This window comes from Lagenorhynchus albirostris, chromosome 1, assembly GCF_949774975.1.
Source record: "Lagenorhynchus albirostris chromosome 1, mLagAlb1.1, whole genome shotgun sequence".
In the NCBI taxonomy this organism is placed as follows: Eukaryota; Metazoa; Chordata; class Mammalia; order Artiodactyla; family Delphinidae; genus Lagenorhynchus; species Lagenorhynchus albirostris.
This window is the reverse complement of record NC_083095.1, coordinates 134,890,982-134,914,745: the sequence shown is the minus strand read 5'-3', so window position 1 is coordinate 134,914,745 and position 23,764 is coordinate 134,890,982. Positions and strand designations below refer to the sequence as shown.

The window sequence follows — 23,764 nt, the reverse complement described above, 5'->3', positions numbered from 1 at the left end:
TCCTTTAATCTGTGAAAATGCATTTAACTTCAACAATAAAATTGACAGCATCCATTTTTATCTTTAATTACCTTTTCAGTTTGGCTCTCCAAGGCTCACAGCAGAATTTATCACCAAGCCATAATGGAAATGCTGAATGGAAGATTCAGAGAATCTGCCGAGCTCTGAATTTAGCTCAGTTGACCCCGTTATAAAAAAGAAAAGTGAACAGCAACATTGACATAAAAGACAACTCATTAGGTCATACCACTTGCAAACGACAATGTTTATTTTTGATTCCTCTTATTTATTTGGCCCCCTAATTCCCTTCTCGTGTGCTCTTTTTTAAACTCCAAAGCACCAACTCCCCTCTGCTTAAGGGTTTCGTAAGTGCAAAAGCACATCAGAGAATAACTGCCACACAAACAATAATAGCTGCCAGCTATTGAACACTTGGGCCCTGCAGCTGAATGCTCGCTTTACCAGCTTTGTGTCCTGCCAGGCAGCTTTTAAGGCTCTGGTTTAAAGATTAGGGGTGGGGTCTACAGAGAGAGATTCAGTTTAGTTTGAAGTCAGGCCACCTGGGTTTGAATCCCTGCTCACCATTTTCTACCTCACTAGCTCAGAGATCTTGGGCAAACTACTTCACATGCATTTATTCATCCAACAAACATTTTGAGCATCAACTGTGTGCTCCATATACTGGGCACCCACCGGTGGATACCAGACACAGCTGTTGCCCATCTGGAGCTAATTTTCTATAGGGGGAATCAGGCACACTAAAATTATGTCATTAAAAATTGTGACAAATGTGGTGAGGGGAGGGGACAGGGCACACTGATACAGAGTAATAGAGGGAGTGGAAGACCCAGCTTAGGTTGGTTTGTCTCTCAAGAGGTGACAAATAAGCTCAGTCCTGAAGGAGGAGTAGGAATTAGGCAAAGCGGGGGAGGAGCAAGGCTGGGGAGGGAACAGGGCAGGCAGAGGGAGCAGTTCATGTCAAGGCAGGACCATGCTGGCTGGTTCCAGAGACTGAAAGGGGCCAATGACCCAGGAGCATGGTGTGTGCGTGCGGGGTGGGGGGGACCTGTCAATGCAGGCAGCAGGGGCCACTCTAATGGGTGGCAAGGACTTGGGATTTTGTTTGTGTTTTAAGACGATCACTCAGGCTGCCCTCAGAATGTGCTGGAGAGTGCAGGTGGAGTCTCAGCTAGAGATAAGCATGGACTTGACTATAGTAGTAGGAGAGGAGGATTAAGATATGGATTCCAGATAGGTTCAAGGTAAACAGCACTTAAGGTTGAATTAGACTTGGTGGGTGAAGCAGAGGGAAGAACCAATGATGACCTCCAGGTTTTTCGCTTGAATAATTAGTTGGATGGTGGTACCATGGATTGAGATGGGGAGACTAAGGGAACAAAACGTTTTGGGACATAATTAACTGACATGTCCAAGTGACGATGATGTCACATACACACAGAGTTGAGACAGAGACCCAGAGTTGAGATTAGCACCTGAGTGTGAATCTGGTCATTGCCAGTATGTGGAAGGTATTTAACGCCAGGGAAATGGATAAGATCACAGAAGTGGGGGGAGTAGGGTGGAGGCAGGGGCAGAGTGTACAGAGAAAGAGATAGGTCCCAGATTTCAGCCTGTGGAATTCCCAACATGCGGAGTCTGGGTGAAAGAAGAGGAACCTGCCAAGAGCAGTGAGAAAGAGAGGTCAAGACAAAACAAGGGTAATAAAAGTACCATACTTCTAATACTGCTGGAGTTTAAATGTGCTAGTATATTAAGAAGTGCTTAGATTATTGTATTCTCCCACTACCTAGCAAGGTTAATATGATAATTATTATATTATATATTATATATATATGCCACTTTCTATGGCAAGGCACTGACTCGCTAGTGAGTATTATAAAGATGAATAAGACATAGACTCTAAGCCTAGGACCTCATCATCTAGTAGAGGACATAAGATGTATAGAGAAATGGACCCAAAGATGGAACGTGGTAAGTGCTGTGAGAGAAATAAAAGTGTTCTGGAAGTTCAGAGAAGGCAGAGGCTGTGTCTGGTGGGGGAACCAGGCTAGGCTTCAAGGGGCAAGCAGCATTTGAAATGGGTCTTGAAGAAAGGGTGGGTTTGGATATTCAGGGAAAGGGAGGAGTAGGATGGGCAAAGGCAGGAAAGTGTAACAAAAATTCCATAATCTTCAGAGGAAATGTGGTGTCTGGGATATGGGTGCACTGTAGACTGTATGACAGTCCCTTTGGTCAAATCTCAGAAAGTTGGTAGACAGATGCTACTTTAGGGAACCTTTGTAGGTGGTGGCCACAGCAACAGCACCAGTTTTCATTGTCATTTGATCAGCCAGCATTTCCTAGCAGTGTGAAAATGCCTGTTATCAGAGTCAGGTGCTGCCACCATATCCAGCAACCGAGAGTAATTGGTGTATCATTCTAGAAAAAACCATCCAAGATGCATACATTATATTCTATAATTATTTGCTTGGATTTTAAAGTGCCCAACAAATTACACACTTTACCTTTCACTCAAGAACAGTAACAAGTATTATTTTTTCACAGATTATGTAAATAACTTGTTCTCATGGTCATTTTTTAAAATAATTTTACCTCTTTAATCATTTTTTAAAAATTATTTATTTATTTGTTTATTTTTGGCTGCGTTGGGTCTTCATTGCTGTGCGCGGGCTTTCTCTAGTTGCAGTGAGCAGGGACTATTCTTCGTTGCGGTGGACCACAGCTCGAACCCATGTCCGTGCATTGGCAGGCAGATTCCTAACCACTACACCACCAGGGAAGTCCGTTCTCATGGTTATTGATGTAACACTCTGGGGAGACCTAGGAGTCCCAATTATGCTTGCCATGGCTCAGCTAACAGCCATTTAATTCTATTTTTTCCACTGACAGGTGCTGTGACCTTCAACAGTTATTCAACCACTCAGTTTCAAATCCCCTAGCTGTAGAAGCAGAATAACACTTTACTTTCTCCAAATACCGTTAGGGTGAATTGCATAAGTGTCTACATGCCCCATAAATTCTTCAGAGCAAAATAGAAATAAGGGACGATAAATACTGTCTTTCCTTCCTATGTAGAAGTGTAATTAGTGACAACCTGGTTATCATTTTCTGTGGCCCCTTTCTTTCCCTAAGTCCAGCTTAAGCAGACTAGTTTCAATGGATATTGTTTCCATTTTCCTGGTGGTACTTAGTTGGGGAAAAATGTCTTAACTAATTTTCACCTTTGGATTCTTTGCAACCAGGTTTAGTTTTTAAACAGATTCAGAGTCTGGAGCTTGGAGTGATACTTCTGCTTACAAGGAGTCTTAGAGGTGTCAAATCCATAAAGCTTTCTGTGAAGAATCAGAGAAACGCACTGTCATTGAAGTTTAAAGATGATTTGCCTGAATCTCTTCAGCCAAATGAAGCTTTCTAATCAATTATGAATAGAAGGGATGAAGTGTATGATCTAGTGCGATCTGAGATGGAATTCTAGCAATCATTGTCAATCACCATCGGAGTTGCTAGTGTCAGCGGCAGATGGAGTCACTAATATTTGCTGACGTTAACTGATGGCAGCATGGAGGGCGTTGTCCACATTTGAGACACCTGCAAATCATTTCTGTGGATGGCTTGAATGAGTGTCAGAGCTGGACCTTCCAAGTCCTCTAGCTTATCCTCACCCTTTTAAGGATGAAGAAATAGGCCCAGAGAGGGAGGGTGACTTGCCCAGTGTCGCCTCGCTGGTCTTCTGTTGGGGATCACTTGGCTCTCATAACAGCCTTTTGAGGCAGCAAGCTGCGACTGGTATTTACCTCGCAAGGAGGAATTTAGTGGGCAGCAGTGTTGAGTGGAGAGAGCTTCAGCCAGGAGCCTAGGAGTAAGTGCCCTTCCACTATGTTTCAGCCTCCCGCCTGTTTCCTTTGCGTCTCTCATCACAACTCAATAACTTTATTTATGTTTACTGGTTTTCTGTCTGCTGAGAGCGGTCTCTCTGTCTGGTTCCCCTCTTGGTGCTGGGCACGGAGCAGACATTAATTAATGGTAGTTATCATAGGTATGCAGCGGCTTGCCCAAGGTCACTCTGTGGTTAGACTAAGGACCCGCCTGTGATGCCATCCTCTGGCCTTGCCCTTCCTGGGACTCTGAGCTCCAACATCTCACCCGCCAGGTGTCGGGCCTGGAGGCGGGGCCAGAGTGGTGAGGAGGGGCCAGGTGTGAAAAAGGCGGAGCTAGAATGGATAGTGTGGGGCCAAAACCCGGGCCTGGAGAACGACTGGGCGGAACGGAGGCGGGGCTATGAGTAGGAGGGGCGGGGCCAGAGACGACGAGGCGGGGCTGGGCGGAACAAGAGGTGGGCGGGGCGGGGTTTGGGCGGGGCTAGGCTTCCTGAGCCTCTTCTCGCGCCCAGAGCCCGCCCAAATTCGGCGGGCAGTGAAGGCTACCCCGGCTCCAGCTGAGGAGTCGGTCAGCCCCTCCGCAGCCGCTGCTAGCCTTTGGCTCCAACCCACACTCCCGGCTCGGTCCCTCGAGTCCGCGTTGCCCACGCGGCCGTCGCGAGGCGGCTCCCTGCATTCCCGCGCGGGTCCCGGGCGATGGCTGCGCTGGGGTCGGAGCGCAGGGTCCTCAGCCTCGGGCACCGCCCGCTCCACTTCCTCCTCGTATTTCAGCTGGTCGCTGGGCGCTGGGGTCCGGAGGGCGCGGCAGGCGGCGTGCCCGGAGGTGAGCCTGGGCGACGGATGGCGGTCCGTGGGTTCGTCCTCGGAGCGGGCGGCGGGGCTCAGGGCCGCCGGGGTGCGCCGGGCGGGGACCGCGGGGAGGCCGGGGCAGCTTCACGTCGGTGCCCGGAGAGCCGCGAGGCTGCGGCCCGCACCGAAAATCTTGTTATACGGAGGGCGGTTATATTTTTCTCCTGGGGGTTTGGGGTGAGGTTTCAGTTTAAATGCTCAGATGTGTTCATTTAAATGCAGAGAAAAGGCCTCTTTGAATTTTGTTCCACGACCCGCATCACTGGAGACTGCTGTGTACTTCGATACAACTTTTTCAATAAAAGATGCTGTCGTTATCCAGCAGGGCTTTCCTTCCTTGGTTTCAGCTGGGCTTCCCACGTAGTTACTTTATTCACAGGCAACTATGAAGGCTCCTTGGACTTAATACTAGGGATTAGGATTTGATCTTCTACCCCTTGGCCCCGTCCTCCTCCCCTACTTGCCCCTTAGCATTTGAAATCTTCCCCTTTGCCCGAAGATGAAACATGTTAGCTGTAGAAGGCTGGGCAGAGGGCTAACCATTTGCATCCTAAATTCCTCCCTAGCATCTTGGAATAGAGCTTTTCCCCAGCCTTCTCTATTTCAAAATGTTGTGGACAGGAATAGAAACAACAAAAGAAAATGCTTAGTTCTTTTTAAAATTCAAAGCTTCAGAAAGTTTGAGTCTGCCCTCTCAACACCTTGAAGAAAAATACTACTACTTATGGAGCACCTATGGTGTGATCTAAACATAGAAAAAGTAAGACTCCTTTAAGCAAGAGGTAAAAGCTGAAGTTCACTACACCAGTATTTCAAATTTTATGAGTGAGGAAACTTTATTTGGGTATAAGCAGAACCTTTTCTTGTCTTTCCTTCCTTAAGGTTTTTAAACTCTGATTCCTGATTCTAGGAAGTGATAATCTTGAAGACTAGAATTATTTATTGCAGGGTGTATTGCTTAACGAAGACTGTAGAGGAAGAACGTGGAGGATGATTTAAACAAATAAATCCTGTGCAGAGAGAGTCATAGTTTAACAGAAAGAAAGGAATGTGATTTTGGAGCCAGGCAAACCTGGGTTCAAATTATAACTCTGGTGTATCTTGACTTGGACAAGCTTGTCTCAGCGGTCCTCCTTCTTTGAAAAATGGGGATAATACTGCTTACCTCTGAGTCATTTTCAGGATTAAATAATATGTGTGAAATGCCAGGCACTCTGCCTGGCACTCTAGAAAACAGTAGTCTCTACTCCTTTTGGTGAAAGTGGAACTTCTTTCATCTGTTTTAATATAAAACATTGTAGCCAAGATTAAATGGTGTAAATAGCTATCTGTTCATGCTTGGTGTACAGTGTTACATCCAAACAATCCGAGCTGATTAATTCCTTCCTGCCCCCACTCTTCTTAGTGAATACCTCTCTTATAATAACCATCTTGTTGGATTACATTTATATTTTTTTTCTCTTGGTCCCACATGAGCTCCTTAAGAACTGTGATCTTATGTGTATCTTTGTATCTCTAAAACCTAGCGTATTGCAGCAGTCCAGTAAATGTTTGTGGATGAATGAATGGAACAGTAAGATCTCTCTGGATATCAGTTTCCTCATCTGTAAGAGGAGGGATCATGAAAAGCTTCCCTCTCAGACTCTAAAATGCCAAGATTCTGATGCTCTTAGTAAGTGATCATTTGAAGAACAAAGTGATGTTGAAAGAATGATGGAATTGCACACTTGCTCCTAATTGTTAATATGCTTTTGTGTAAAACTGCTGAAGTACTGTCTGGAATTGGGAGACCTGTCATTAATTTGCTGTGTTTCCTTGGGCATATTGCTTGACCTTGCTGAACCTTTAGTTCTCCAATTTTAAAATTAGAAGGTGGTAGTGGATGGATTTCAGGTCCTTCCAACTATAATTAATTTTATATTTTATTGTTTTCATATTCGTCTCAGGATCTTAATAACTCTTCTTTGTGGTTTTCTGTGAGCAATCTCTAGGAAAAGAAAATGTCTAATCTGCCAGCAGCCATACTTATTTGGCTGGTGGAAGGTTACAGAGCTGTGAAAGATACTCAGGAGGCAATTTTGTCTGTATTAAAGTATAGATAATTAACCTAGTATATTAAGATAATACGAGCCTTTTAAACTGACCTGACCATGATTACAAGAGTGATTTATGGAAATTAGATAGTCATTAATCAGTTATATTTCTTAGCTGTGTAGTTGTGTGACATTTTCAATGGTTGAAACTTTATTATTAGTATATGTAGGGGCTGAGTTCTGTTTCATTCAAAGGAAAATAAAATAATTATTTCATAGAAAATGAGAGCTATGAAAGATTCTTTTTCTTCTCACCTTTAGTCATTTTCATTAACATCTTAAGAAGCTAATAGAAATACACATATAGCGACTGTCCTCTCTACTTTTGTTATGATTATATCCAAAAGAGTATCTGGATGCCTTATGTAAGGATATAAACTTTTCATGCAGTTTAATTTGAAATTAAAAATTATTTTTGTTTCCTTGCAAATACTAAGTATGCTTTATGAGCTAGACTAAGCACCTGGAAGATAGGGTTTTATTTGTGTATCTCCTGAAACGTTTCAGACAAGTTTGTAAATGTAGCTTATGGATGGAACTTCAAAAAGGTTTTCAGTCATTTCTCAGAATAGGGTTTTTTTAACCTATAATCTACAAATTATATCTAGTAAGTAATTTTTATAATTAGGATATGAGTTTTTAGCACAGTAATTTAAGTACAAAACGTTTTTCTTCTAAAAGCATTATTTTTCTCCCCTAAGAATTGCAATTAAATTCTTTCAGATGTAATTTTAAGTTTAATATTAAATAAGCATGTCTTGATGATGAGAGTTGGTAAATACTGGAATAGTTTTGGAAAAAATTTACAATTTGTTTCTTTAGAAAACTGCTCTCCAGAACAGCATAGGTATCGTTTTATAATGACAATATAAAACTAGTCTGCTCTGTTACTAAAATTTTAATTTAAATGTTCTGTTTCCATTTTGGGGAAGGATGATATTATTTCTCCTGTGTTTAATTCAGTGACCTCATGTTCTTTTCTTCTAAAGAAGAATTATAAAATATAGCCTTTTACCAATAAAAATAGGAATTAAATATGAATATTTGAATTCTGACAAAAAGGACAATATGAACTTCTGATATTTCTTTTTATTTTACGATCAACAGTGTATATATGGGGTTGGGCAAAACTGCTTTTCCTCTCAGTCAGCGCTTCTCAACCTCTGACATTTGGGGCCGGATATTTCTTTGTTATGGGAGATTGTCCTTTGCCTTGTAGGTTGTTTGGCAGGAAGCTTGGCCTCTATCCACGAGATGCCAGTAGCAGCCACCAAAAAATACCTCCAGATATTGTCAAATGGGCTTTTGGGGACAAAATTGTCTCCCTCTTCCCCCACCCTTGAGAATCACTGCTCTAAGTCTTGTAGACCAGGGCTCCTCAAACTTTAATGTGCACAGGAATCCTCTGGGGATGTTGTTATAATGCAGGCACTGGTTCAGAGGTGGGACCTGAGGTTCTGCATTTCTCACAAGGCCCCGAGTGATATAGATGCTGCTGGTCAGAGTACCACACTTTGAGTAGCAAGGTTGTAGACAGTTTCCCATTCATACGAATTGGATGGATTTTTAAGAGGATCCAGTGATAGTAACTATGGAAACAGAGAATTTACAATGAACTATATAGCCCAAACAGGATAAGGCCAATAGAAACTAAGCACTATCCCACCAGCCTAACAAATAGAGCTGTCTTCCCATTTCCATGTTTCCTTCCAGTCCCCACTATTCATTCATATTTGGACAATCCTAAGGAGGAAATTTGCAAGTCTTTTTTTTTTAATATTTTAAGTTTATTTATTTCATCTTATTTATTTTTGGCTGCGTTAGGGTCTTTGTTGCTGTGCGTGGGCTTTCTCTAGTTGTGGAGAGCGGGGGCTACTCTTCGTTGTGGTACACAGGCTTCTCAGTGTGGTGGCTTCTCTTGTTGTGGAGCACGGGCTCTAGGGTGCAGGCTCAGTAGTTGTGGTGCACCTGCTTAGTTGCTCCGCGGCATGTGGGATCTTCCTGGACCAGAGCTCGAACCCGTGTCCCCTGCATTGGCAGGCGGATTCTTAACCACTGCGCCTCCAGGGAAGCCCTGCAAGAGTCTTAATCAAGGTCACACAGGCTGTAGTGAACTGAGGCAACTTCATGTTCCATCGGGTGTTTTAGTTCATGACACTGTAAATATATTAGCTCATAATACATATTTATTGCCTGTTGAGAGGTGTCAAATTACGATAGTGAACTCTGCATTTATTCAATCTGATGGTGCTTAAACTTTTAAAGTGTGCAAGTTGTCTCTTCTTGAAAACTATTGCCTGGACCTAAATTTAACACTGCCTAAGGTCATTTTCTTACTGCAAGTGTTCTGAGAGGGCAAGATGTTAAATTAGGTTTGCTGAAGCGTATCAGTTACAGAGAAACTTTATCCGATAATTCTGTGATAAAAATCAATAGAAAATATAATGAAAATCCTAGAGTGAAAAAAAAACCCCTCTGCATTTCATCTGTAACACTTAAAATAATGACTGGTAAGCATACCTATTTGCCACATTGAAAATGTTGGATATAGTATGCATTTCTTCTCATTTACAAAATGCTTGGTTATGTTCACTTTTTTATCTTGCTATTGCTTAAAATAGCCCTCCTAGCACTGCTGCAGAGAGGATCTTTAAAAAAGGTATACAAGACACTTTTTGTTAACTTAAAAAACATACAAGCAGACTTGTAGGGAAAGATTACTCCAGGAATGCCTTAATTATGAATTGAGTATATATAATATATGTCACTGTTACAAACCTTTTAGATACGTTATCTTATTTCTTCCTATGGTGACCTGTAAAGGAGAAAGGGAAGGCTATTGGCAGTAACCAGCAAAATTTACAACATGTATACCTTGACTCAGCAGTTCTACTCCTGCGAGTTGGTGTCATAGAAGTCCTTGTACAAGGATGTTAACTACAGCATTTTTCCACTGTAGCATGGTTAAAAATAACCAAAAACTAAAGACTGTATAAATGCCTACCAGTGGTGAAAGCTTACATAAATTATGATAGACCCATAACCCAGACCGCTTTGCGGCTTATGAAGAAAGTGAGATGGATGGATGTACATTGACCTAGAGAATTGAATGACAGAAGCAAGTCGCAGAAGTTAAAAAGAAAATATTTGTTCTTCCTCTGTGTGTGTGTGTATTTTAAGATGTGTACACAACAGACTTAACAGTGGTTAGCCTTGCAGGAAGGGAGATGAGGAGGAGAGGGAGATTTCCTACTCTTAATGTGCTTTTGGTTGGAATCTTGACAATGATCGTACATTACTTTTGTCACTAAAGTATTACTTTTCTTAAGATTTTTTAAAATGTGGACCATTTTAAAAGTCTTTACTGAATTTGTTACAACATTGCTTCTGTTTTTTATGTTTTGGTTTTTTGGCAACGAGGCAAGTGGGATCTTAGCTCCCCAACCAGGGATTGAACCCGCACCCCCTGCATTGGAAGGCGAAGTCTTAACCACTGGATGGCCAGGGAAGTCCCTAAATACTATTTTGAGAACAGAAACAAATCTGGGTTCTACTTCTACATCTGCTGCTTACTAGCTACTGTTGTTAGACCAGTGACTCTCAACCAGGGGCAGTTTTGTGCGTCCCTCCCTCCCCGCTACCAGGGGATATTTGGCGATGTTTGGCCATGTTTTGGGTTGTCACATTGAGGGGGTGGTATATGCAGTGGATGGAAGCCAGGGATGCTGCCAAACATCCTGTAGTGCATGGGACAGCCAGCCCCGTGTAACAAAGAACTATCTAGCCCAAACTGTCAATAGTGTTGAGTTGAGAAATTCTTTGTTAGACTTCAGGGCTGCAGCCATGTTCACATATGCAGGGGGTGCCCTTCACATTGTGGGGTGTTCTCGGCATAGCCATACAGTTTATAATTATGATATGATGAAAGTAAATAAATATACAAACTTGTCCCCAGGAAGGCAGGCACCAGAGTTTCTGCTTTACCTCTAGCACCTAACAGAGGCTGGCATGGGAAGCAGGCACTCAACAATTGTTGAATGAATGAATGAGCTAAACTAGGTATTACATGTTAGGCTCTAATATACTCAGGTTGTAGCAGATGCTAAAGATTTAAGAAGAATTTATGGAAAAAAATTAAAATTATAGCAGGTGTTGTCTTAATTTATCTTTATCTAAAGATTGGCAAAGGACTACTATTATTCATATTTAGCTGCAGAACACCTTGGCTGACTTTTTTCAATACTTTTTGATAAGAAAATCATGATTCTTCATGGAAGAATGCCAATAGAGGACACTATTGTGTCTTATCTTCCTAGAATTGGTTTTAAAAATCCTTATCTATTTAGCTACCTACCGAATTTAGTGGAACAAACTTTAAAAAGAATTTTAAACTACCTTAGACACTACCTGACATAGTGAGATAATGTACTTTTTCATTTTTTCCGCATAACAGTGAGGCAGCAAAGCAGAAGTTATCCTTTTTATTAATGTTTTGTAGTGGAAAAACTCAAACATACACAAAAATCCTCAAGTATAACAAACTGAAGAGTTCTTGCCATTTAACAGTTTTCAACATTTTGCCAACAGATATCCTTATTTCTGTAAATTAGAAAATGGGGGGGATTCCCTGGTGGCGCAGTGGTTAAGACTTTGCCCTCCCAATACAAGGGGCCCAGGTTCGATCCCTGGTCAGGGAACTAGATTCCACATGCATGCCAGAACTAAGAGTTTGCATGCCACATCTAACTAGCCCACTGGACGCAACTAAGGAGCCCGCAAGCCGCAACTAAGACCCAGTGCAACCAAATAAATAAATAAGTAAATATTAAAGAAAAAGAAAAGAAAATGGGGACATATGGAATTTAACACCTATTTAGTGGTGCCGAGTGTTCAAATTATGGTTTTCAGCTTTGCGGTTTTGTGCCATTTCTTAATCATCATACTAAAATTAAGGATCAAGATTACATTTCTTTGAAAATATATGTGGTTTCAGTAAGTGACTTAAACGTGAAATTTCTTCGATAAGTCATTCTTTTAATTCCTCAAACCTGAGACAATACCAGAGTAATGATACTTGGAGTTACAAATGGATTTGTAAAACCCAAATTTAAATTTCTCAGAGTTAATGGCAGTATATATATTTGCACTTTTTACGTATTTAATTTAGTTTTTCTCTTGTATTTTTACTACTTCAGAAGAATTGCCCATTAATTATTTTTATTGTTGTTCTTGTCCTATTTTCAGTGTGCTTCACAGTTTGGTTCTCTTTGTTTTTCTGAGATATGTGATTCATGTGCTGTTAGTAGGTTGGTATTCTACTTATTGTTACTAGCTGTAAAGGATATAGACTTGAGGAGAGCTATTCACTGAACTGTCATTGCACTGTGTTGAGAGTGCCCGATGCCACAGACATGTTATGTTCTTCCTTCTTTTTTTTGCAAGGTCCTGTTGTCTAGATTAATCTGTAGGTAGATGATCTTTTTTGGGCTATCGTGGAAGTTTTAGGTAGAAATCAGTAGCTCTGCAGGCAGTGATTGCTTTTGTGGTAATATTTTTGTGTGTTTGCCTTTTGAGGTCTGTCAGGTATCATTACTTTAGCAATCATATATGGACTAATAAGAATGACCCTGTGGGGGCATTTATAGGAACAATTTTATTTAATCCTCACAATAACCTTATTAGGTAGGTATTGTTTTAGACCAGTTTTACTGATGAAAAAACTAATATGCCAAGAGGTTAGGTAACTTGCCTTCAGGTCAGACAGTAAGTATTAGAGGCTAGATAGAACCCAACCTGTGGACTTAAAATCCTGAGTTCTTAGCTAGTATGTTATATTAACTCTCTTCATATTCAAATCTGAGTAAGACAAGGTCTCTCTAACTGCAAGAAGCTGTCTAGTGACTCGTAATCCTTAACAGCAAAATTGTGTATCTCTTGTGACAGTTGCTTTCACAACCAATGTTGAAATTCTGAATTATTACAGATAAATGGGAATCATCAGATGGTACTGACTCCTTTACCCATTCATATATTCATTCAACAAATGGAGCATCTACTATGTGCCAGTATGTTGCTGGGTGATGGGGTTATGATGGTGAATAAAACACATTACCTGCTGCCATTAGTTTCCACCACAGTGGGGAGGACAGACTTTAATCAGATACATCCAAGATTGTATAATTACACCCCAGATAAGGAACACGGTTCTCTGCAGAGGAACCTAATGGAGACTTTGGGGGCAGGACAGAGTCCTGAAGAAGTTGAGATTTGAAGGATGAGTAGGAGTTAGCTAGGTGAAGGGGAGGGAGGACATCTCAGAAGGGAAGAAGAGTACTCCTTACAGGAGGGAATAGTGTTGTGTGTTTGAGAAGCTGAACTGGCCATGTAGCTGGAGAGAGCAAAGCGGGGAGGCTACAGGGGACAGATCGGGCAGCGTTTGGCCTTAAGGATTTTGGTCTATCTTAATGGAATGCTACAGAAGGATTTTAAGCCAGGGTGTAATATCAGATTTGTGTTTTGAAAAGATCACTTGTGTATCAGTGCAGAGAACCAATTGGAGGGCGCTAAGAAATTGCATGGACACCACTTAGGGCAGTAGGCTTGCCCTTGTCCTGATGAGAGATGCAGATAGCATGTGTAGGATGGTGGCCATGAAGCTGTTAAGAAGTGGTTGGATTTGAGAAATATTTAGGAGGTAAAATCAATAGTTTCCTTGTGGATTGGCAATGCAGGTGGTATGAAAGATGACTCCTAGGTTTTTAAGTTGTGGAACTAGGCAGATGCTGGGACCACTCACTGTGATGGGGAACACCATCAGGGGACCATTTTGGGGAAGATCATGAATTTGGTTTTGCGCATGTTGATTTCATATAGATTAGAGAACTGTGACATATGGAGGTTAACAGGTAACTAGTGGTGCTGAGTATTCAAATTAAAGCTTTCAGCTTTGTGATTCTATGTCCCTTCCTCTTCATACTAAAATTAATGGGCGAGATTACATTTTTTTGAAACTATGTGTGGTTTCACTAAATGACTTGAAATTTTTTTGGGAAACGGGTATTCAGGTGTGGATTGAGAGGAGAGGTCTGTATAGGAGATACAGATTCCATGAAAGCAATCTCTCTTTTTCCTTAAGCTTATTTTAGTTGTTGTACCCTTCAAAATGACCTTTTGGGATTCTCTGTTGTAAATAAATGGAGAACTAGGGTAGAATTTCTAGAATCTGCATTGTTGAGTGCAATTTTATAAGCCTCCTGAAAAATTACTAAAAGTAATTGTTGGGTACCCTAAAAAAATTCCCTGCCAAAGTAAGGATTAGATGTGCTTAAACTAGTAGTTTCAGAAAGACTATGCTTGATTGGTGTTTCTGAAGGTGTGTCCTGAAAACGCAAAGCATCCCAGAGGTCTATCAGGTGGTCAGCACTGGAATGATATTTTTTGCATACATTTTACATACTTGAAATGTAAGATTAATTGTGCTTTTTTAAAGATGTGTGTGCCATTGTGTTCTTAATGTTTGCATTTTTTTTTTTTTTTTTTTTTGCGTTACGTGGGCCTCTCACTGTTGTGGCCTCTCCCGCTGGAGAGCACAGGCTCCGGACGCACAGGCCCAGCGGCCATGGCTCACGGGCCCAGCCGCTCCGCGGCATGTGGGATCCTCCCGGACCGGGGCACAAACCCGTGTCCCCTGCATCGGCAGGCAGACTCTCAACCACTGCGCCACCAGGGAAGCCCAATATTTGCATTTTTAAAGAATGTATATGTAACGAATTGTCCTTGCTAACATGTTAACCTTGTGGAGTTTCGCCAGGCTTCATGTAATTTAAGGGTAGTTATTGACATTAGCTATTGCATTATATTCCATTTTTTAAAAATGGATCAGTGGCTCGAAAATAGTGATGATGAATAGTAATGTACGATTCAGAATTTTGCTATAATGTAGTGTGTGTACAGAGTATAAATCTATACGTGTTGGGACAAATGTATCTGCAGATATGGTGATTTCACATGTACTCCCCCCAAAGGAAAGCAAAACAATGATTAGCTGGCAATCAGATTTCACCCTATCAGTAATCCATTCCCCAGTACCCAGGGGTTATTTTATTGTGAAACTTTGTCAAATAATGGCAGCCCGGAAAGCATTTGTGACATTTTCAAAGGATAGCAGCCTCTCTGGTGAACCAGTTATTTTCTTGAATAAATATAAAATAACTTTACAGTACAAAATTGATGAATTTTGTTGCTGAAGAGGCCAAGATCCCAGAGACGACATTCAGAGTAGAATGATTTCCATGTGCCCAAAAGGGCTTTAAGGCCTGCTAGTGGTAAGTAGCTTGTGAAGCCAGGCACAAGTTATTCTGCTAGAAGAGAAAGCAGAGTGACTATTACTAAAGTCCCTTTATTAAATGACAGTGCTAGGGACTTCCCTGGTGGCACAGTGGTTGGAAATCCGCCTGCCAGTGCAGGGGACACGGGTTCGAGCCCTGGTCTGGGAAGATCCCACATGCTGCAAAGCAGCTAGGCCTGTGTGCCCAAGTACTGAGCCTGCACTCTAGAGCCCACAAGCCACAACCACTGAAGCCCGGGCACGTAGAGCCCGTGCTCTGCAACAAGAGAAGCCACCGCAATGAGAAGTCCACGCACCGCAACAAATAGTAACCCCTGCTCGCCGCAACTAGAGAAAGCCCGCGCACAGCAACAAAGACCCAGTGTAGCCAAAAATAAATAAATAAATATATTATAAATAAATTAATTAATAAATGACAGTGCTAGATGTCACATGGTATTTTTTTTTTTTGTGGTACGCGGCCCTCTCACTGTTGTGGCCTCTCCCGTTGCAGAGCACAGGCTCCGGACGCGCAGGCTCAGCGGCCATGGCTCACGGGCCCAGCCGCTCTGCGGCATGTGGGATCCTCCCGGACCGGGGCACGAACCCGTGTCCCCTGCATCGGCAGGCGGACTCTTAAGCACTGCGCCACCAGGGAAGCCCTGTCTCATGGTGTTAATAGCATGCCAAGTGGAAGAGCTATTACTATCACTTGTGTGCTTTCTGGTATTTTGCTTTTTGGTTAGACAAAACCACTAAATGCAGAGCTCGAATCATCCTCTGGTTTATGCCTGGTACGTATGAGGGAGGTGTGCCGGGTGGCATTTTATTTTTATCCCTGGGGACTCAGGTTAGAGAAGAAGAGATTTTAAATTCCTTTTGGATCCTTTGTGATCTCTGATGTAGACTGGAAAAGTGTGTTGAGAACAGCTCTGACAGCACCAAGTCTGTGGGCAGCAGGGAAGGGTGTAGCTCTGCAAGTAAGTGGTGTTGCACGACGTGGCCGGGTCCTGCACTTTCATTCACAGAGAGCAGCTGGTGGGGACAGCATGCTTCCTGATCTCGGTTCAGTGTTGAAGGAGATATTAAACAGTTGTGAACAAGAGCAGATCACAGGCACAGGCGTGTCTTTCAGCCTGGTTCATGAAGAAATGGGCACTCTATGTAAGCCTCTGCTTTTCTGCATTGCACTGTCCTGGTTCTCAAGGGGAAAAGTGCACACATGAGTTCTTAAACTTGTGGGATTTGAGAGAAACATTTTTTTCACGACATTAATAATGCCATTTTTTCTGATTTCTGATGTTCTCAAGTAGCATAGCTCCTTGGTACAGTCATATCTTGAATAGTTAGAAGTGATCTATCAAATCTAGTTTTGAGGATGTCAGTGTGACAAGATAATATTTTTGAAATATTAATGCCCTCTCTATGTTGTTCCTGGTTTTTCCTTTTGCCTCTTGGCTCTTCCCCCTACCTGCTCAAGCTAGCTAATTCTGTGCTCATACTTCAGAGAAGGAACGTGATGTGCCAGCAGACAGTGGGTCTAGGAGTTCATTTTTGCCTTTTTCAGTTTCAAAAACTTGGACCATAGAGGGCAACTTAGCATAGTCTACATAATGTTAGAGCACAGCTTTTCCTTGATAGGAGGAAATAATTCCTTGGGCTTGCGGAGGAGGAAAAGACAGAAGAGATGGACAGGAGAAAGAGTCAGTAGGACTCAGGGTGAAGGGACTGGGCTTGAAGGACACTTGGATAGAAGCCCGTATAAAGCCCATATGATGCAGCACTCAAGGTCTTTTTTCAGTTCCCTGTTTTTTTAATATTTATTTATTTATTTGGCTGCACCTTGTCTTAGTTGCGGCACGCGGGATCTTCTTTGCTGTGTGCAAGACCTTCATTGCAGCATGCAGGATCTTTTAGTTGTGGTATGTGGGGTCTAGTTCCCTGACCAGGGGGTCGAACCTGGGCCCCCTGCATTGAGAGTGTAGAGTCTTAACCACTGGACCACCAGGGAAGCCCTAGGATTTTCTTAACTAGTAGAAATGAAAAATAAGAAATCAGTTAACCGGACTTCCCTGGTGGCGCAGCGGTTGAGAGTCTGCCTGCCGATGCAGGGGACGCGGGTTCATGTCCCGGTCCGGGAAGATCCCACATGCCGTGGAGCGGCTGGGCCCATGAGCCATGCGCGTCCGGAGCCTGTGCTCCGCAACAGGAGAGGCCACAGCAGTGAGAGGCCTGCATACTGCCAAAAAAAAAAAAATCAGTTAACCAAGGGGCCTGACCTATGGCTCAAGCACCAATCATAAAGATAGATGGTGAAAGATGATAGCACCATCCACCTTACTACTAAGGTCCAGTTCTTATATAAAAATAGTTTTTCATGGGGCTTCCCTGGTGGCGCAGTGGTTGAGAATCTGCCTGCCAATGCAGGGGACACAGGTTTGAGCCCTAGTATGGGAAGATCCCACATGCCACGGAGCAACTAGGCCCGTGAGCCACAACTACTGAGCCTGCGCATCTAGAGCCTGTGCCCCACAATAAGAGAGGCTGCGATAGTGAAAGGCCCGCACACTGCGGTGAAGAGTGGACCCCGCTTGCCGCAACTAGAGAAAGCCCTCGCACGAAGCGAAGACCCAACACAGCCAAAAATAAATAAATAAATAAATAAATAAATAAATAATCCTTCCCTCTACAAAAAAAAATTTATATATATATTTTTTTTCACTTTTATTCCAATAACTAAGTAATGTCAAAACTTTACCTAATGTCAGCAGTCTTCCTGTGTGCTGAACACACACTGAGATGTGGGAAAGTATAAGAAACTTGTAGCCTATCTGAGGAGTGTGGCTACTTGAGAATTATTTTTTTCATTGAGTTTGGTATTTTCCCCCTTTCCTTTTTTGTACTCTCCCTTTCCCATCTCTTCTCTCTCCCTCCTTCCCTAACCCACATGAATATCCCCCCATATAACCCTTGTTAATTACTCTTGTTGATTTAGTATGCAAAATGCCATAATTTTCCTCAGGCGTATATAATTATATAGGTAGATAGATATAGATAGATTTTAATAATTGATTATTTTACAAAAGTAGGATTACATTATAGTCTCTTTTCTATCCCTTTTTTCTCTTTAACAATACCTCATGAAAATCCTGAAGCCTTTTGCTGTGTTTTGTTCAGTTCAAGTTTTTATTTGATGCAACTTATTACAAACTCCTTGTTTTGTTGTTGAAATTTCAGATGCCATCTCTGTGGGTGATAGTTTCAATTGTAGTTTTTTTTAATAATTAAAAACTTTAATGGTGGTTTAAAAAATACATAGCATAAAATTTACCATCTTAACCATTTTTAAGTTCAGTAATATTAAGTATATTCACATTGTTGTGCAACAGATCGCCAGAACTTTTTCATCTTGCAGAGCTGAAGCTCTATGCCCATTGAACAACTTTCCATTTCTTTCTTCCCCCAGGCCTGGGGAACCACATTCTACTTTCTGTTTCTGTGAGTTTGACTACTTTAGATACTTAATGTAAATGGAATCATGCAGTATTTGTCTTTTTGTGACTAGCCTATTTCACTCAGCATAATGTCCTCAAGGTTCACCCATGTTGTGGCCTGTATCAGAATTTCCTTCCTTTTTAAGGCTGAATAATATTCCATTCTGTGTATATATCACATTTTGTTTATCCATTCATCTATAGATGGACATTTGTGTTGCTTATATCTCTTGTAAATAAAGCTGCTATGTACATGGGTGTGCTAATATATCTCTTTAAAATCCTGATTTCAGTTCTTTGGGAAATATACTCAGAATTGGAATTTGTGGATCATATGTAATTCTATTTTTAATTTTTTGAGGAACTGACATATTGTTTTCCACAGCGGCTGTACCATTTTACATTCCTACCAATGCTGTACAAGGGTTCTAACTTCTCTACATCCTTGCCAGCACTTGCTACTTTCTGTTTGTTTAATAGTAGCCATCTTACTGGGTTTGAGGGGATATCTTGTGATTTTTCTTTTAAAGATGGTGTAGCTAGCTTTTTTTTTTGGGGGGGCTGTGTTGAGTCTTCATTGCTGCACATGGGCTTTCTCTAGCTGGGGCAAGCAGGGGCCACTCTTCGTTGCAGTGTGCAGGCTTCTCATTGCGGTGGCTTCTCTTGTTGCAGAGCACGGGCTTTAGGTGCGTGGGCTTCAGTAGTTGCAGCATGCGGGCTCAGTAGTTACAGCACATGGGCCCTAGAGCCCGCAGGCTTCAGTAGTTGTGGCACATGGGCTTAGTTGCTCCGCGGCATGTTGGATCTTCCCTTAACAGGGATCAAACCCATGTCCCCTGCATTGGCAGGCAGATTCTTAACCACTGTGCCACAGAGAAGTCCCCATCTTGTGATTTTTCATTTACGTTTCTCTAATGATTAGTGATGTTGAACATCTTTTCATATGCTTGTTAGTCATTTTAATGTCATCTTTGGAGAAATGTGTATTCAAGGCCTTGGCCGATTTTTTAATTTGGTTATTTGGGGGTTTTGTTCTTGTTGAGTTGTAGGGGTTCTTTACATATTCTGGATATTATCTCCTTATCAGATATATGATTTTCAAATATTTTGTCCCTTTCCAAAGGTTGATTGCAAAGAGACTGTTTCGTATTATTATTTTTTAACATCTTTATTGGAGTATAATTGCTTTACAATGGTGTGTTAGTTTCTGCTGTATAACAAAGTGAATCAGCTATACAAATACATATATCCCCATATCTCCTCCCTCTTCCATCTCCCACCCACCTTCCTCCCTATCACACCCCTCTAGGTGGTCACAAAGCATCGAGCTGATCTCCCTGTGCTATGTGGCTACTTCCCACTAGCTATCTGTTTTACATTTGGTAGTGTATATATGCACATGCCACTCTCACTTCATTCCAGCTTCCCCTTCCGCTTCCAGTGTCCTCACGTCCATTCTCTACATCTGTGTCTTTATTCCTGTCCTGCCCCTGGGTTCTTCAGAACCATTTTCTTTTTTCTTTTAGATTCCATATATATGTGTTAGCATACAGTATTTGTTTCTCTTTCTGACTTATGTCACTCTGTATGACAGACTCTAGGTCCACCCACCTCACTACAAATAACCCAATTTCATTTCTTTTAATGGCTGAGTAATATTTCATTGTATATATGTGCCACATCTTCTTTATCCCTTCATCTGTTGATGGACAGTTAGGTTGCTTCCATGTCCTGGCTATTGTAAATAGAGCTGCAATGAATACTGTGGTGTATGATTCTTTTTGAATTATGGTTTTCTCAGGGTATATGCCCAGTAGTGGGATTGCTGGGTTGTTTGGTAGTTCTATTTTTAGTTTCTTAAGGAACCTCCATACTGTTCTCCATAGTGGCTGTATCAATTTACATTCCCACCAACAGTGCAAGAGGGTTCCCTTTTCTCCAAACCCTCTCCAGCATTTATTGTTTGTAGATTTTTTATTTACATCTTTATTAGAGTATAATTGCTTTACAATGGTGTGTTAGTTTCTGCATTATAACAAAGCGAATCAGTTATACATATACATATGTTCCCATATCTCTTCCCTCTTGCGTCTCCCTCCCTCCCACCCTCCCTATCCCACCACTCCAGGCGGTCACAAAGCACCGAGCTGATCTCCCTGTGCTATGCAGCTGCTTCCCACTAGCTATCTACCTTACATTTGGTAGTGCATATATGTCCATGCCTCTCTCTCGCTTTGTCCCAGCTTACCCTTCCCCCCCCATATCCTCAAGTCCATTCTGTAGTAGGTCTGTGTCTTTATTCCTGTCTTACCCCTAGGTTCTTCATGACATTTTTTTTCTTAAATTCCATATATATGTGTTAGCGTATGGTATTTGTCTTTCTCTTTCTGACTTACTTCACTCTGTATGACAGACTCTAGGTCTATCCACCTCATTACAAATAGCTCAATTTCATTTCTTTTTATGGCTGAGTAATATTCCGTTGTATATATGTGCCACATCTTCTTTATCCATTCATCTGATGATGGGCACTTAGCTTGTTTCCATCTCTGGGCTATTGTAAATAGAGCTGCAATGAACATTTTGGTACATGACTCTTTTTGAATTATGGTTTTCTCAGGGTATATGCCCAGTCATGGGATTGCTGGGTCATATGGTAGTTCTATTTGTAGTTTTTTAGGAACCTCCATACTGTTCTCCATAGTGGCTTTACCAATTCACATTCCCACCAGCAGTGCAAGTGTTCCCTTTTCTCCACACCCTCTCCAGCATTTATTGTTTCTAGATTTTTTGATGATGGCCATTCTGACTGGTGTGAGATGATATCTCATTGTAGTTTTGATTTGCATTTCTCTAATGATTAATAATGTTGAGCATTCTTTCATGTGTTTGTTGGCAGTCTGCATATCTTCTTTGGAGAAATGTCTATTTAGGTCTTCTGCCCATTTTTGGATTGGGTTGTTTGTTATTGAGCTGCATGAGCTGCTTGTAAATTTTGGAAATTAATCCTTTGTCAGTTGCTTCATTTGCAAATATTTTCTCCCATTCTGAGGGTTGTCTTGTTTATGGTTTCATTTGCTGTGCAAAAGCTTTGAAGTTTCATTAGGTCCCATTTGTTTATTTTTATTTCCATTTCTTTAGGAGCTGGGTCAAAAAGGATCTTGCTGTGATTTATGTCATAGAGTGTTCTGCCTATGTTTTCCTCTAAGAGTTTGATAGTTTCTGGCCTTACATTTAGGTCTTTAATCCATTTTGAGCTTATTTTTGTGTATGGTATTAGGGAGTGATCTAATCTCATACTTTTACATGTACCTGTCCAGTTTTCCCAGCACCACTTATTGAAGAGGCTGTCCTTATTGAAGAGGCTGTCCTTATTGAAGAGGCTTTCTCCACTGTATATTCCTGCCTCCTTTATCAAAGATAAGGTGACCATATGTGCGTGGGTTTATCTCTGGGCTTTCTATCCTGTTCCATTGATCTGTCTTTCTATTTTTGTGCCAGTACCATACTGTCTTGATTACTATAGCTTTGTAGTATAGTCTGAAGTCCAGGAGCCTGATTCCTCCAGCTCCGTTTTTTGTTGTCAAGATTGCTTTGGCTATTTGGGGGTCTTTTGTGTTTCCATACAAATTGTGAAATTTTTTGTTCTAGTTCTGTGAAAAATGCCACTGGTAATTTGATAGGGATTGCATTAAATCTGTAGATTGCTTTGGGTAGTAGAGTCATTTTCACAATGTTGATTCTTCCAATCTAAGAACATGGTATATCTCTCCATCTATTTGTATCATCTTTAATTTCTTTCATCAGTATCTTATAATTTTCTGCATGCAGGTCTTTTGTCTCCTTAGGTAGGTTTATTCCTAGATATTTTATTCTTTTTGTTGCAGTGGTAAATGGGAGTATTTTCTTGATTTCACTTTCAGATTTTTCATCATTAGTATATAGGAATGCCAGAGATTTCTGTGCATTAATTTTATATCCTGCTACTTTACCAAATTCATTGATTAGCTCTAGTACTTTTCTGGTAGCATCTTCTTTTGTCTCTGTTTATTCTTTTTTTTGTTGCCCTACCCAGGTACGTGGGGGAGTTTCTTGACTTTTGGGAGGTCTGAGTTCTTCTGCCAGTGTTCAGTAGGTGTTCTGTAGGAGTTGCTCCATGTGTAGATGTATTTTTGGGGTATCTGTGGGGAGGAAGGTGATCTCCGCGTCTTACTCTTACGCCATCTTCCCCTTGTCCCCCTGTTTGTAGATTTTTTGATGATGGCCATTCTGACTGGTGTGAGGTGATACCTCATTGTAGTTTTGATTTGCATTTCTCTAATGATTAGTAATGTTGAGCATCCTTTCATGTGTTTGGTGGCAATCTGTATATCTTCCTTGGAGAAATGTCTATTTAGGTCTTCTGTCCATTTTTGGATTGGGTTGTTTGTTTTATTGATATTGAGCTGCATGAGCTCCTTGTAAATTTTGGAGATAAATCCTTTGTCAGTTGCTTTGTTTACAAATATTTTCTCCCATTCTGAGGCTTGTCTTTCTGTCTTGTTTATGGTTTCCTTTGCTGTGCAAAAGCTTTGAAGTTTCATTAGGTCGCATTTGTTTGTTTTTATTTCTGTTTCTCTAGAAGGTAGGTCAAAAGGGATCTTGCTGTGATTTATGTCAAAGAGTGTTCTGCCTATTTTTTCCTCTAAGAGTTTTATACTGTCTGGCCTTACATTTAGGTCTTTAATCCACTTTAAGTTTATTTTTGTGTATGGTGTTAGGGAGTGTTCTAATTCCATTCTTTTATATGTAGCTGTCCAGTTTTCCTAGCACCACTTAATGAAGAGGCTGTCTTTTCTCCACTGTATATTCTTGCCTCTTTTATCAAAAATAAGGTGACCATATGTGCGTGGGTTTATCTCTGGGCTTTCTATCCTGTTCCATTGATCTATCTTTCTATTTTTGTGCCAGTACCATACTGTCTTGATTACTATAGCTTTGTAGTATAGTCTGAAGTCTGGGAGCCCGATTCCTCCAGCTCCATTTTTCTTTCCCAAGATTGCTTTGGCTATTCGGGGTCCTTTGTGTTTCCATACAAATTGTGAATTTTTTTGTTCTAGTTCT

At 41.4% G+C, this 23,764-nt stretch overlaps 1 protein-coding gene across 6 annotated transcripts in view; it reads left to right on the top strand.

The window, feature by feature from the left end:
- Positions 1-23,764, top strand: part of CHRNA5 (cholinergic receptor nicotinic alpha 5 subunit) — a 64,838-nt gene that overhangs the window by 5,254 nt on the left and 35,820 nt on the right. For 4 of the 6 annotated variants that reach the window (XM_060154982.1, XM_060155007.1, XM_060155023.1 and 1 more), the window contains exon 1: positions 4,452-4,722. The exons of 1 other annotated variant lie outside the window; for it this stretch is intronic. In XM_060154982.1, coding sequence (XP_060010965.1) covers positions 4,596-4,722 — 127 coding nt within the window. In that variant the 5' untranslated portion in view covers positions 4,452-4,595. Of the gene's footprint in view, positions 1-4,431; positions 4,723-23,764 lie in introns of those variants that run through there. One more of the 6 variants, XM_060154998.1, reaches the window with a different exon arrangement.